Source organism: Labeo rohita, chromosome 7, assembly GCF_022985175.1.
Source record: "Labeo rohita strain BAU-BD-2019 chromosome 7, IGBB_LRoh.1.0, whole genome shotgun sequence".
NCBI lineage: Eukaryota > Metazoa > Chordata > Actinopteri > Cypriniformes > Cyprinidae > Labeo > Labeo rohita.
In genome coordinates, this window is record NC_066875.1 from 19,277,773 (window position 1) to 19,293,041 (window position 15,269).

At 38.8% G+C, this 15,269-nt stretch overlaps 1 protein-coding gene across 2 annotated transcripts in view; it reads right to left on the reverse strand.

Moving 5' to 3' along the window:
* kcnq1.1 (potassium voltage-gated channel, KQT-like subfamily, member 1.1) overlaps nt 1-15,269 on the reverse strand; it is a 47,106-nt gene that overhangs the window by 19,364 nt on the left and 12,473 nt on the right. The window contains exons 3-13 of one of the 2 annotated variants that reach the window (XM_051115377.1): nt 9,015-9,141; nt 8,853-8,931; nt 8,653-8,749; nt 6,512-6,652; nt 6,266-6,376; nt 6,084-6,179; nt 5,875-5,976; nt 5,078-5,213; nt 4,929-4,955; nt 3,636-3,689; nt 3,419-3,545 (exon numbers count right to left, since the gene is read on the reverse strand). In XM_051115377.1, the coding sequence (XP_050971334.1) occupies nt 3,419-3,545; nt 3,636-3,689; nt 4,929-4,955; nt 5,078-5,213; nt 5,875-5,976; nt 6,084-6,179; nt 6,266-6,376; nt 6,512-6,652; nt 8,653-8,749; nt 8,853-8,931; nt 9,015-9,141 (1,097 nt within the window). The remainder of the gene's footprint in view (nt 1-3,418; nt 3,546-3,635; nt 3,690-4,928; nt 4,956-5,077; nt 5,214-5,874; nt 5,977-6,083; nt 6,180-6,265; nt 6,377-6,511; nt 6,653-8,652; nt 8,750-8,852; nt 8,932-9,014; nt 9,142-15,269) is intronic. The other variant, XM_051115378.1, reaches the window with a different exon arrangement.

A 15,269-nucleotide genomic window follows, 5' to 3' on the forward strand; every position in this document is an offset into this window, starting at 1 on the left:
TATGTATAATATAAATTCTATGAATATAAATATATACATGTAAATACATATATACAGTACACACACATAATTTATGTACCCAAAAACTTTTATTTTGGATGCGAATAATTGTGCTTTTTTTTTTTTTCAAACTATGAAAGTCAGTCAGTTCCAAAACAACATTGCACCACACTGACCTTCATTAAATTTTTTTTTTTTTTTAATCTATTTTTAAATTATTAGTGAGCATTAGTGAGCCAATGCTTCTGTTCTACTAAGCAGACATTTTTATCCAAAGCAACTTACAATTAGAAATACATCAAGCGATTCATCTTAAAGAGGCACTAACTCGAAAGTTTTAGCAATACAACTTTCAAATTTTGTCTAGAAGAATATTAACCTAGAAGAATATTTATTTATTTATTTATTAGTCAGCAGGATGCTACCTACTTAAGTGTGATGAGTTTTCAGCTATTTCTTTAATATTGTCAGGGCATTCTTCTGTCTGGATGGGGTTGAGCAAAACAGGTAAAGTTTGGAACAATAATGGAGTGAGTAAATGATGACAGAATTTAAATTTTTGCGTCAGCTATCCATAATGCCCAATTTTTTTTTTTCTGCTGGCAACCATGGCTCGCAGGAATTTGTCCGATTAGTTGTCAGGTTGGCCATGTGCAGTGTTCTGTTACAAACTTCTACAGAGAGTCTTGCTGGGCTTTTGGTCTGACAGCAAATGAGAGAATCATCTGGGATGTGTTCTTTCTTGCTGAGCAACTCTCTCTTTCTCTCTGTCTGTCTTTCACTGCTTGGCTGACTCTCGCTCCATGTCCCTCGTTAGCTCTAACACACTGTAACGAAACACAATTACTGTTAAGGGGGGAAGAAAAGGGGCCGTGACGGGCAAGATAAAGAAACTTGTGCTGGCAAGCCGCGCTGAAGAGGCATTAGTGAGCCAATGTTTCTGTCCCATTCAGCACGCCTCACACACCGCCACACACTCCAAATCACACAGGGTATAGTGTCTCATCACACACACTATACTCAGTTATAACAGACAAACGTGAGTTTGCATATGCAAAATACTTCATATATTTAACTGTCGAATCAAAAATACATGGCGATACTCAATAAATAACTAGTTCAGTAGTATGTTCAATATGCATTCATATATAAAATTTCTGTGAAATTACCAGCATAGAGATTATTGCTCTGGAAGACAAGAGTGTTTTTAACAAAAGTCACTGTTGCGCTCTTTAGCCCAGAAGCCCATTACGACTAGGGCCGCTTGTCAATCAGGCTATTGTTGGCGTGTGTAGAGCCGCAGACAATGGCTCTTTGTCTCTGCACCAGTGTAGACGGCCTGGCTTGGCCTCCGCCACTAGAAGTCCTTCTCTGTTTACTGAGAATAAATCAATCTTTTCAGCTCGGGTCTCCTTTGGTAAACCTCACACCACAGCCCTACAAGACTGGAACAGCAGATACGTGCGAGTACAAATGGGCACTTTCAGACGCACCTGCGTTTGCTTTGATTTCATCTTTATACCTGTGCCGCTCTGGACGGGAGTTTATTTTCTTTGATCCAGGCAGCTGCGAAAGACACCTTTGTATTTCATATGAAGTAACGTCTATGACTACTTGACTGAATTTTGAGTCTTCAAAAGATAACAAATTCATTATTTACCACACCTCGCTGTGCCACAACCAATCCTAAAATTTAATATTTAGTAGTATAAGTGCATAGGTAGTGTTGATATTCTCCAGTGTGTGTTTTAGGAGCACAGCGGTCAGAAAGATGTTTTTGTGGCATTGTTCTTTCCCCACCCCCAATGCAGCCGAACTGTTTCAGCTGCAGGCACGAGGAGGCTTTTGTGCCTCTCCCACCTCTTGAGTTAACAGCCTGGGTCAAAGGTCAGAGCAGGACAAATGTCCTAAGGGAGAGGAAAGGAGCAGAGAGGAGCGATGAGGAGCAGAAAAGGAGCAAGATGAGAAAAGATGAGCGGAGAGGAGAAGAAACGTTGTGGTTCTGGTCTTTTTGAGTCCCCACCCTGCTCTGCTGGACATAAACAAATAAACACGTACTCACACCCACACTGAGCAGCAGAAGAAAGAGAGAAAGGGAGGGAGAGAGAGAGAAAAGAGAGGGAGAGAACAGCCAGCTGTTGCCATTGCATCTCAGTGTGAGGCGAATGAAAGCTCATTAAACTTCAAAGATCAAATGAAAGCTTGTAGTGACAAGGCTCCTTTGTAGAGGAGATGCAATATGTCTCCTAAGAATGAGGATTTAGAAAGGAATCATACTTGAGACTCTAAAAAAAAAGATACCTACCTAATTAAAATTCAAATCTCTTTTAAGTTGCTCTGGTGGAAAACACCTACATTTTTCCAGACGATTACATTAATCTCAGTGCATAAGCAACATGTAATTGTATCAGTTCTGAGATTTATATTATCGCTACTTGAGCTACAGCTTCAGCTCCATCAAGGTCAATGTAAATACACAAGACCTGTGTAAAAAAACCAATCCAAGACTATAATAGCTCCCATACTGCATTTCAGAAGATGCTTTTTTGCATCACCCTGTATGAATGTAATACGCATTTAAAGCAGCAACTGTATGATTCTGCCAGTGTACACTTAAAGTGCTTTGAAGTGCCAGGAGAAGGTTTTGGTCTACAAAAACACCTCCACTGCCCTCTTGTGGTTTCTTAAAATAAATAAAAGTTAAAGCTGGACAAAAAGCCCTGAACACCTTTGTATTTTCAGAGGGTAATAGAGGCCTAAGGTTAGACACTCTAGAGTGGAGGATCCCATTGCAAATGCAAAGGGGCTTTCTGGATAATCTAATGGGCTGTATACCCCCAACAGAGACATGGTTCATTAGATTATTCAGAGACGGGATCGCTCCATTGCCTGCGCAAGTAAATGGTTTGCAGTATACACAGTCCCTGCGCTGTTCCACATGCTGAACAGCTAATGGGGCAAAGAGATTCTGATAATGACCTCCTCTCAGTCGGCAACATAACCACTCTTCATGGGAATGCTTCGGGGCCTAGAAACATACACTGTGCACGTTTGCACTTGAGGTGGGTGGGCTCAGAAAGCTGAGATGTCTTCCAGTGGAGATGGCGCAGATGTGTTAAAAGTGTCTAAAAAGATCTGAGCTGAGAATTCATTGACTGTAGAGATTAGCAGGATGATTAGACTCCATTTGCATTTACAGAGGCAATATTGCAAGTGTGAACTGCAGGGGTGTGCTAACTCTGACACCATCAAGCTAACGCTTTTTTAATTGCCCATCCACTAGATGTCATCCGGAAGACTTCTGAAAGATTATTTGGAGCGGAAACTTTCTGAAACTTGAATAATTGACTGCCTGCTGCCTACGGTAGGCATATAGGCTCGGTTTAAATTATGCTAAAAATGGTATGTTTCTACTCACTGAGACACATGAGTGACTGGAACGAGCGAAATCTCTCGCTCCGGCTCGGTTTCCATATCTTCTGCGATGCTGCTGCTTCTCTGGAGCGTGGGCCGAGGCTGCACTTCCAAAATCCCAGGCTTTTTCCCTAAAGACACACAAAATGCACACCTCATTTCAGACTGAAACAGCTTTGCATTTTCCGATTTCAACAAGCCAACATTGTTCTGTTACCCACCTGGAGATGAAGAGAACTGGAAAGAGGATAGAGAGTTCCAGGATGGTACCCGCTCTGTAAGGAGAGAGACCAGGCTCGATGCTTTCAAATGGCACATTTCAATTGGAATGATGTGTATTTCATGCCAAGTAATTACAGTGCCTTGCTAAAGTATTTAAACCCCTTCATTTTTTTCACGTTTTATGTTGCAGCCTTAAGTCAAACTGCTTTAAATTACTTTTTTCCCACATCAATCTACACTCCATACACTGTAATGAAAAAGCACAAAACAGCTTTCTAACAACTTTGAAAATTAGAGCTAAAAAACTGAAATGATTTTGTTGCATAAGTATTCATACCCTTTTCTGGAGCATTCATATCACTTGTAGACGTTACTACATTTGGAGTGGCATTAACCTGTGGCGAATTCATTTGAATGAGTATGATTTGGAAAGGAACAGACCTCTCAATCAAAGGTCTAACAACTGAAAATGCATATCAGACTAATAAAGTACTGAGCTCAAAAGAACTGCTTGTAGAGCTCAGAGATTGTGTCATGGCACAGATGTGGGGATGAGCTCAGAAAAAATTCTGCTGCATTGAAGGTTCACAGAAGCATGTCTCCATTATCCTGCATGAACCAAGTTTGGAACAACTAGGACTCTTCTTAGAGCTTCATAGAAGGGCCTTGGTTAGACTGGTGACCAAGAAGCTGATGGTCACTCTAGCTGAGCTCCATGATCATAAAAGGAGATGGGAGAAACTTACAGAAGGACAAACATGACTGCAACACTCCACCAATATTTATGGCAGTGTGGCCAAACTAAATCCTCTCCTCAGTGAAGACACATGAAAACACACTTGGAATTTGCAACAAAGCACCCAAAGAACTCTCAGATTGTGAGAAACAAGATTCTCTGGTCTGATGATCCTCAATTTCAAGCATCATGTTTGGAGGCACTGCTCATCACCTCCAGTACCATCACAACAGTAAAATGTGGTTGTAGCAGCCTCATGCTGTGGGGCTGTTTTTCAGCAGCAGGGACTGAGGGGACTCATCAGAGTAGAAGGAAAGCTCAACACAGCAAAATATAGAGGTAGCCTTAATGAAAACCCAGACCAGAGCACTTTCACAAGGCACTGTATACAGTGGATAGATATGAATGTTTACAGACACAAACTGGCATGTGCTTTAATAAAAGAGTCAAATCTGTCTGTGGAAATAAAGCAATCAAAAAAGACAGGCATAGGGAATGGTGGTTAGCAAGTGAGTATAGACAAGACACATAGCAATAGACACTAACTGAAGCTCACCACATCTTCTGAGTGTGTCTACCCCTTCTGTGAGAATGATGAGGGGAAATAAAGGATATCAGAGAAGAGATGCTTCAAGGGTGTGAAAGATGAAAACCAAAAAAGAGGAAGAAAAGGTCAACAGTATCTTAGTTTATTGTTGGTAATACCTGACTGTTGAATACTGCACACTGTATCTGATCCGTCTTTCCCATAATCTAAGGAGTCATAGGTTATGGAAGGTACAGTTGGGGAACTTGGTCCATCATCCCTGTCATTACTCTTCATTTTCTTCCTTATCTTTGCCTGCACAAAGAAAAAATGACAAGGTAACAACATTTTTTCGACAACATGTTTTAAAAAGAGATTAAAAAATTTAAAATCTGTCATTATTTACTCACTCTCGTGTCGATCCAAACCTATGAGACCTTTGTTCATCGTTGGAACACAACTTAAGATGTTTTTGATAAAGTCCAAAAGCTTTCCGACCCTGCATAGACAGCAACATAACTACCACAATCAAGGTCCAGAAGGCGAGTAAGGACATCAATAAAATAGTCCATGAGACATCAGTGGTTCAATTGTAATTTTATGAAGCTATGAAAATACGTTTTGTGTGCAAAGAAAACAAAGATAATAACTTTATTCAACAATGTCAGTTTTTGATGCAATGTCAGTCTAACGATGTACTTATTTTACCTTTCTGGGCCTTGAATGTGTGAGTTGTGTTGCTGTCTATGCAGGGTTAGAAAGCTCTCGGATTTAATCAAAAATGTCTTAATATGTGTTCAGAAGATGAACAAAAGTCTTATGTGTTTGGAACGACATGAGGGTGAGTAATTAATGACAGAATTTTCATTTATCTACTACTAGTAACTACTACTCTTGTGACAGTTTTGTGATTATAAATTGTTGCAGCACATCTGGTCCATCTGTGCAAGTATGTTTAAGTAGGTAGGCAGCCTACCTTTAATTTAGGGCTGGACATTGAGCTGCTGATGTTCTTTTTCACAAATAACTTGTAGGTGGCAGAATCACGGTTCTCTAAGGCAAAACACCTCCAGGATGCCTTTAGCATGAGAACAAAAGAAACAGATTGACTCTGGAAAGTCTGACCATCCTCATGACTGGCAAATAATAAGCAATATTACATCTACAGGCAACAGTTAGGCACACCTGTATCAGACAGGCAGCTGCAGGAATCTGCCTGTTGAAATGTTTTTGTCTCTGCTTCTGCTGCACCTTCAGAGCAAAACCGGAGCCAAGGATTCCCTGTGGGGAAATACTATCATTCTTCTCATACACTGGCCTGCTGTGCGAGGAACAATTGTTCTGGCTATTAAATCTCTGTAACTTACAGCAGGGAGGGCAAAAAAGGAGATAGCAAAGACAGAGAAACATGATGCAATGGTCTTCCCTATCCAAGTCTGAGGGACCTTGTCTCCGTAGCCAATAGTGGTTACTGTCACCTGAGCATTTGTACAGAAAAGACATTGACATACAACACCCATTACTCAACATGATCCAGTTCATTGATGTATGCCTTCAATTATCCAAGTAATAGCCATTGTGTCAGTGAAAAGTATGGGTGGGGATCTACCTACCACACCCCACCACAGAGCATCAGCGTAGCTGCTGAACTCTGTGAATCCACTATCATCCACGGCATCCTTCTCTGCCAGATACACGAAGTAGGAAGAGAAGATGAGCCCGAGGAATCCGATATAAAGAGTTGTGATCAGCTCCTAAAAAGAGGAAAAGCTTTTTTATTACTGTACGATGTTTAAAATAACAATTCTTCAATTTGATTTTTGCTGCTTTAGCACTATGGTAGAGATTCAATTTGTTTCCAATTTATTTGGGTGTATTTGAGTTACAGTTGAGGTCAAAAGTTTACACCCCCCTTTCAGAATATGCAAAATGTTAATTTTACCGAAATAAGAGGGATCATACACAATGCATGTTATTGTTTATTTAGTACTGACCTGAATAAGATAGAAAAGATGGTCCCATACAGTCCACAAGAGAAAATAATAGTTGAATTTATAAAAATGACCCTGTTCAAAAGTTTACATCCCCTTGATTCTTAACACTGTGTGGTTACCTGAATGATCCACAACTGTGTTTTTTCGCTTAGTAATAGTTGTTCATGGGTCCCTTGTTTGTCCTAAACAGTTAAACTGCCTGGTGTTCTTCAGAAAAATCCTTTAGGTCCCACAAATTACATGTTTCCCAGAAGACAATATTATTTAAATTTGCCCTGATCTTCAAATTTAAAAAGCTTCCACCCCCTGGCTCCTAATGCATGGGTTTTTCTTCTAGAGCATCAGCTAGATAAGACCCTTATTCCTGCCTGGGATAGTGTAGAGCCCTTTGAAGCTGCCCTGAAAGACATTGGGTCCCACTGAAGTGCACTATATGGAGAAAAATCCTGTTTTCCTCAAAAACCTTAATTTCTTTTCAACTGAAGAAAGAAAGACATGAACATCATGGATGACACGGGAGTGAGTTGATCATCAGGAAATTTTCATTCTGGAAGTGAACTTCTCCTTTTAAAAGAATCAGCTCAAGAGAGTCACTCGTTTTCAGAATCTGGCTTCACTGGTATGTTTTATTCACTGAGAAGCTACACTGAATTAAATCACTAAACAGCTCATAAGAGACATTTGTCCATGAATCAGAATACACTTGCTAAGCTACAGTTCCCTATGTTCATTTTTAGGCAGATCCTGCAAGGACAACTCAGTAGAGAGATGTTCTCAGCCATTATTTAGTGGTGCACTGTCTTTAATATATCACATTCATATAATTCAGACTGCATTCAAGGTAAAATATGATTCCTTTTGGCTTATCAGTTCTGCTGCTGAAAAGTGGCCTAGGAAACACTGATACTGAATTTGATACTTCATGAAAATATTAATTTAAACTATTAACAACAAGGCACAGGTCACCTTCAACAGAATGCTATTACATCTGTAGGAGACAAATTCTGTCAATATTTTCAAGCAGGATGTTATGAATCAGTATTAGGGCTGTTCAAATGAAGGTCGTGATTATTTGGAAAATTAATGGTAGCACTTTATTTTAAGGCCCAATTCTCAATATTAACTAGTTGATTATTAGCATGCATTACCAGCATTTTGGGTGTTTATTAGTATATTAATGTCTTATTCTGTATGACCATGTTCTCATCCCTTAACCCGACCCAATACCTAAACTTAACAATTACCTCACTAACGATTAATAAGCAGCAGATTAGAAGTTTATTGAGGGAAAAGTTAATAGTGAATATGTGTTCCCTAATCTAAAGTGTTACCAAATTAATATTTAACCCAGTCTTTATGGCAATAATCTCTTGTTGGTTCTAATAAGAACTTTCAGTTTTAAGTGTGAAGATTAAGTTTTAACGATTAGATTAACGATTTCTAAAACAACTGATCAGGGTATAGGATCCTTTTCACAGTGTGTGAATGCACATTTCCATAGGAAATATTATATATATATATATATATATATATATATATTTATATATATATATATATATATATATATATATATATATATATATATTTTTTTTTTTTTTGCTGTTGGAGAAATGGGAACACAAAAAAAATGTTGCTTCAGTCTACCGAGTACCTCTATAGAAATTAATCATTTAATACATTCTTAAAATTATAGGTTCTTTACTGACATCAAAAACCTTTAACATCGCACCAAAGCCAGGGATGTGAAACACACGCTTCACCTGTCGATGTATGAAGACTACTGATCCGAGCAGCCGCCAGGTTCCTCCTTGTCGATCCACATGCAGCATTCGCAGGATTTGAAGAAAGCGGACTCCTCTGTAAACAACAGCATGTCAGGGCTTCAAAACAACGCAAAAAAAGTTACATCTAAATCTGATTAATCCTGTTCCACAATGGCTTACTATAATATTAACCTTACCTGACAGTAGAGGTGGCAAATACCTGACCTTTAGAGCCAAATATCAATACAACAATGGAGGCCACCACCACAATGAGGTCTAGAACAAGAAAAACATGTGAACATGTTGATAACAACAGGCACAAAATACACCAAAATGTTCAGTAAAATGCACGCACTTACCAATAACAGAAATGGGTTTTCGGGCAAAGCGAAGCCGGCCCAGAGTTCCCACATATTTACTCCGGCATCCAGCTGACCACAGACGTACCACATACTCCACACCAAAAAACACTACCAGCACTAATTCCTGCAGAATGAAAGAGACAGACACACTATGCTTACACAAAAGAGCACTATATTAGTGATATTACGCGCTCACGACAATGAGATATAATGTGAGATTTACTAGAACGTAACAATGTAGGTATAAAGAGCTAATTGATTCGACAGACACATAATGTAAAACGCTGTGCTATAATATAGCTCTGTAAGTATAGTGAGGTAATTTATCTGAGCTATGAGACGTCTGCTTTGAGAATGGGTTTAACAATACAGCTTTATTATGTGGAAAATGTGAATGGCTGTCATTGTAGAGCTCTTTGGCTGTCTAGATATTCCTCATGAGGAATAGTATTGCCTTTTTAAAATATTTATGAGGTATGTCCAGAACAAAATCCTCCACTGTGTGCTGTGCACCTATTGCAACTCGATGCTGCAATCCCACGACCGCGGTATATACTGACAGCTCATGGACAAAGAATCCATTGAATTAATCGTATTTGTTTTTTGTATGGGATAAAAGACATTAGCTGAATAAATAATTTGGTCATGCATCACTGGGAACGTAGTTTGCAATTCATAACACTAATATACATGGGATGCGTGTAACAGATGCGTATTAAGACTGACACAGGGCTGTGTGAAAACACAGGACGGCTGGTTCATGGTCATGGCCAACAACAGCAGTTGCCCTCGTCTCCTTCTTAAAGAAGAGAAAACAAAAGAAGGCTGAGAGTCTGCTGAGCGCAGGCCCTTTGAGAGCTGCGAGGAACCAGACATGTATGAGTTATGAGGCTGGCCGTGAAGCCCTCTGTCACATAAGCAGTCTGGAGAGCTGGATCCGGGTCTGAGAAGAGGCTAAGAAGGAGCTTGGTCAGCTGCCTAGGGACGGCTGCTGGCACAAAGCCGGAGAGTTCGCTCGCCTAGCCTGTCTAAAGCTTCTCCAAAAATGAAATGAAATTGCAGGCACAGCCCTAGCCTGTGGGAACAGACAGAACATGAGGTGTGAAACAACGCATACAAGCAGAAAAAGTGAGCTGAACCAGCTGAGGTCACAGCAGAGGAGAGAGACTGCGCTGAAACTAGGCCAACTCACTGTTTATCCAGTCAAATGCAATTTATATTTCTTAGGAATATTTTGGGAAACGTACAATAATCATTTTTCACTCCTCAGTATTCATTTTGCTTTCAAATAATACAAGAAATTGAAAACTGCCACTAGCTAAAATTATGGTGCCAATGTTTTAAAACTTTCATGTTTAAAGCTCTACTTTTTGAACAAGTACTCGAAATATTAGAATGGTTTTTACTAACTCTCTAATTATATGTCTGATTAGCAGTTCCCACTCCATGCTGCTGGTTCCTCTACTTGCTATCTAATTAAATCTAGACTTGTGATCACACTGACCAGCTGGCAAACGAAAGGTCTGGGTGGACGGCCAGTGGGCGACAGAGGCCATGGGATCAGTTTTGGAAGGGGCGGGGGCTGGTGTAGGGTGAGAGGAAACAGGACCCCAGATGCAAGGGCCTCTCTCAGTTACCATGGCAATCAGATATCCCATCCAAAACGCAGGTGGAATGTGGTCACCAGGGTGAGCAGAGGAAGGGTTCACTGTAATAACAGCAAGGGCCAGCTGACCCTTGTCCTCAATCTTATAAGATTACATTAAATATTAAAAATGGACTTACTATGAGCTCGTGACTTGGCATTGAGTGGCTTCTTCGGCTCTAGCCTTTTATGCTCTAGCCAAAGCAAACACTTGTAGTCCGATAATAAATAATACCCAGTGGCATTAACTAACCTTTCACACTCTTGAAAAGAAGAACACAAAGCAAATACACTACTGTGTGTAGACTTTTAGGGAATTAGTGAGGAATTAAGAGCCTAAAGGGACAGTTCAACCACAAATGAAAAATCTGTCATTATTTACTCACCCTAAAATGATTTCAAACCTTCATGATTTCATTGTTTACAAAACACAGATGATATTCTGAAGAACATGTGACAAAAAAGGGGCATTTCTCAAAATACCTGATTTAATGTTCTTCAAAAGAACTCAAAGTCACATGTTTGGAGCAGGGTTGTGAATTAATGAGGGATTGTGGCAAAAATGCCACCAAAATGAACCAAAACGCCCCATAAATTCAAGACAATGGGGCAAAAAATGCCCCTGTACAATTAAACAAAAACGAAAATAAATGAAAGTGTCGGAACGGAAAAGTTCATTTCTGACCCTGGTTTGGAGCGACATGAGGGTGAGTAAATGATGACAAAACTTTCACTTTTGGATAAAATATTGAACACTTTAACTCCTCACACACATTAAAACATTGTATGAGAAGATTTATCTGTATTTCTCTACAGTCCTTCACATCCTGTCACACACAATAGAAAGGCATTAGCTACTGTGTTGGGGGAGGGTAACTTACTGGATGCAGTGTCTTATCAGTGCAAATGGGATGAAGGTGATTTGTCCTAACACCCCAAACACCACCAGCATTAGAAATGAATATTTAGAAACTCCAGGGGTTAGGAAGTCCTTTCACTTCATAACAGTGAATATCACTTCAGGCAAATAATCACACCTCATCCCTAATCGCTGCGGAACATCTTTTGCAAAGCAAAAATGCGCTGGATAATGTTTAGTTTTCATTAGCTGCACGAATAACAAAAAGCCTAAAAGCTCCTTTGACCCAGGGTTAAAACATTACCTCAAATACAGCAATAAACGCTCATTGCGCATTCACGGTGGTTTTAAATAGGAAACATTTCATCATTATATAGGCTTTTGTTCATTTACAGTTTTATTAGCCATTCACGGGGGGCCTCGGTTAACACAAGGCTCTCGCTGACAAAGAGAGACATCTGTGTTCTGTCCAATTAAGGGAGGCTTCTATCTGTAGCTGATAATTGCCTGGAAAAGGGGTTAGCGCCTCATGGCAGGACTACTGTCCTCGCAACACCTCCAGACAGAGCTTGATGATGTGTTACCACACTTAGCATATGGAGGAAGTTTGGTGACAGCTATGGCGCTTCATATGGGGCAGGGGAAGCATGTGAGATCACAACCCTCGGGTGTGGGATTTCTCAAGGCGCGTGGTGTCAGCACAGTACAGTGTTCTGCGTGACTTCCAGCGCCCGCGTGTGGGGTAACGTCCTGTGTGACTTCTGCCGCCTACCGCTGTTAGGCAGGTAATGATCAACTTCTGAGGCTTCACCCCAGAAGTGTGACACACACAATAGTCTTCTTTCCTCACAGAATAGGCTCAGTTAATAAGTGTCAGTGGCATGTGTGTGGCTGTAAGTAGTGCTAATGTGCAGTAGCTCTCCCTGCTCATGGTGAAACAATGTCATGCTAATATGGATTAACAGGGCCTATCTAGACTATTAGTGGTTGACACTGGAAAGAAGAGCTGAACAATTGATCTAAGTTAATGATTAATCTGCGCTTAGTAAGATTTGCCTGATAAGCTTCAGCTTCATTTACATAAGCACTTAGTCAAAGTAAAAAAAAGAGAATCTGGGGATCTAAAACATGATATCCTGCTAAACTGGTAACAGAAGGGTAAATGATGTATTTTATCTACAAATTTGTCCAAAAACAACTGATTTTCATTGTGGGACATAAACTGTCCTGATATAATAACAAAAACGAAGAAGAAGAATTGCCAAAAGAACATAATTCTTGAAAATAAATTATTTAGTAGTTTGCCATTATTTTAGCATTATTTTACAGGAAAAAAAATATTTCAACAAAACTGCTTCACTGCTTATTAACAGTGTTGGGGGTACATAATAATATTACTTTTTTCAAGTAACTAGTAAAGTAATACATTACTTTTGAATTTCTAAGAAAATATCTGAGTTACTTTTTCAAATAAGTAATGCCAGTTACTTTTCTCCCCATTTATTGATTGACAAGTCTCCTGTCAGGAAATTGGGAGTAAAGATGATGTTACTGTATTCTAGACTAAATGTGAACATGCATTAATTCATCTCACTTACAAAAAACGGATTCAGTATTCCTCAAAATGAATAAGAACAGTGAAATGCAAACTCACATGAATATGACGCAACCCTGCAATAATATGTTAAATAAAACAAATATCCTTTATCCTTTATGTATTTAATCCCATTTTATTAAACAGTGTCTTTTCAGCTGACTGTCGATGATGCAATTCAACCATACTAATAAGCAAAAATTACTTTACTTTTCTTTTAGCCTGAGGTGAATTCATTTCACTTTTGGTGTAAAAGGGCTTTTACATTAGAATTGTTTTATACCAGGTGATATATAATTTCTTAAGATTTCTATTGTGTGATAGGGAAAAAGGCAATGAAGAAAGTCATGTTGTGAAGAAGGTCAGAACTCCTGTTATGATGTATATTTTTTGAGGTGCACTCTTGTCATAAATTAATCTATTACTTTTCCTACATAATTTGTAACACAAAACAGTGGTAAAATATATATTTAGGAGTGTTAGACCTTCCCAACAATATATAGTTTGTCATGATTAGATTAGGATTTATTTGTAACATGATGAAGTAAACTTAGGCTTTCCACAGAAGGGACGGTGACAGTTAATAGGGTTGAAATAACTTTCTGTTGTCTATTTGAATATATTTTGAAATGTCATTTATTTCTGTGATCAAAGCAACATTTGCTAAGTCTTCGGTCTCACATGATCCTTCAGAAATCATTCCAATATGCTGATTTGCTTTTCAAGAAACATTTTATTATTTTTATTATCAATATTTAAAACAGTTGAGTACATTTATTTCAGGATTCTCTGATGAATAGAAAGATACCAAAAAAATAATATATATATATATATATATATATATATACATAATATGCGATAACATGCGATAAAGACATTTATAATGTTACAAAAGATATTTATTTCAGATAGATTTTGTTCTTCTGAACTTTTTATTCATCATAGAAACCTAAAATAAATTCTAATTTCTTCTTTTCAACATAATAATAACAATAATACATGTTTTTGGGCAGTAAATCAGAATATTAGAATGATTTCTAAAGGATCTTGTGACTAGAGCAATGATGCTAAAAAAGCTTTGAAATCACAGGAATAAATTACATTTTAAAATATATTCAAACAGAAAACAGTTATTTTAAATAGTAAAAATATTTCAGAATTTTACTGCTTTTGCTGTACTTCGGATCAAATAAATGCAGGCTTGGTGAGCAGGTGAGAGTGTACACTCACATGTGTTTCGCAATATGAATACAAAGACTACATTTCAAAGAACTTAGAATATGTTTTTATTTATTTATTTTTGAATCACGAACACTCTTATATGTCTATGACCCATAAACATTTAAGTGTTGTAAAGAACTTTTGATCATGGCTTAGCAAGCAGTTCGAACATCCTGAAAAGATGTAGAAAGGGGCAAGGCTGCTTTTGTTTGCCTCAACAGCTGTGAGACGCAATGTAGAGGGCCGTGCCTCATTAAAATAGGGTGTGAACTGGGTGGGGGTAGGGCTGACATGGTGGTTGGGTCTAAAAGAAGGGTTCAGCCCTTAAAGGGTTCTACTTCCTGTGAGAACACCCTTCTCCCTCAAGTTACTGTAGTATCCACCCGTGCTAAAAGTACGTTATTTGATTTTTGATGCTTACTCTTAACACACAATAGACAACACCTGTTGTAAGCTTGGTTAAGCTCAGAGCCGCTGTAGCCAGATAGTTAATCCAAAAAGGCCTTTTCTGCATCGAGCCCTAGACTGGATTTAACTTGTGATGTGAGTCATCGGCTAATGAACACAGCGCATAGATTTAATCCCATTAGCCGGTGGTCGGATTGACCTCTGACATGCAGTCACCACGTTATAATCTCCGTCCCTCCCTTTCTCCTTTTTCTGCCGGCCCTAGACAATTGATTCTCTTTTGTCTCTGTTCCTCGACCTGTAAACAGACAGCGTAAGCTTGCAAACAGGCATATTGCATGCTGGGGAATATTGACTAATCTAGACATATGGCATTGAGGCTCTGGACCTTTGACACAAAAGCTAGCTATTGTTTTTGAAGATAGTATTGATTAAGTTCATATTTAACATAGCCTCTTTCAGGAGGAAATGCTTCGACGAGCACTTTAATTACTTGACAGACTGTGATCTGAATATTGATCAAAA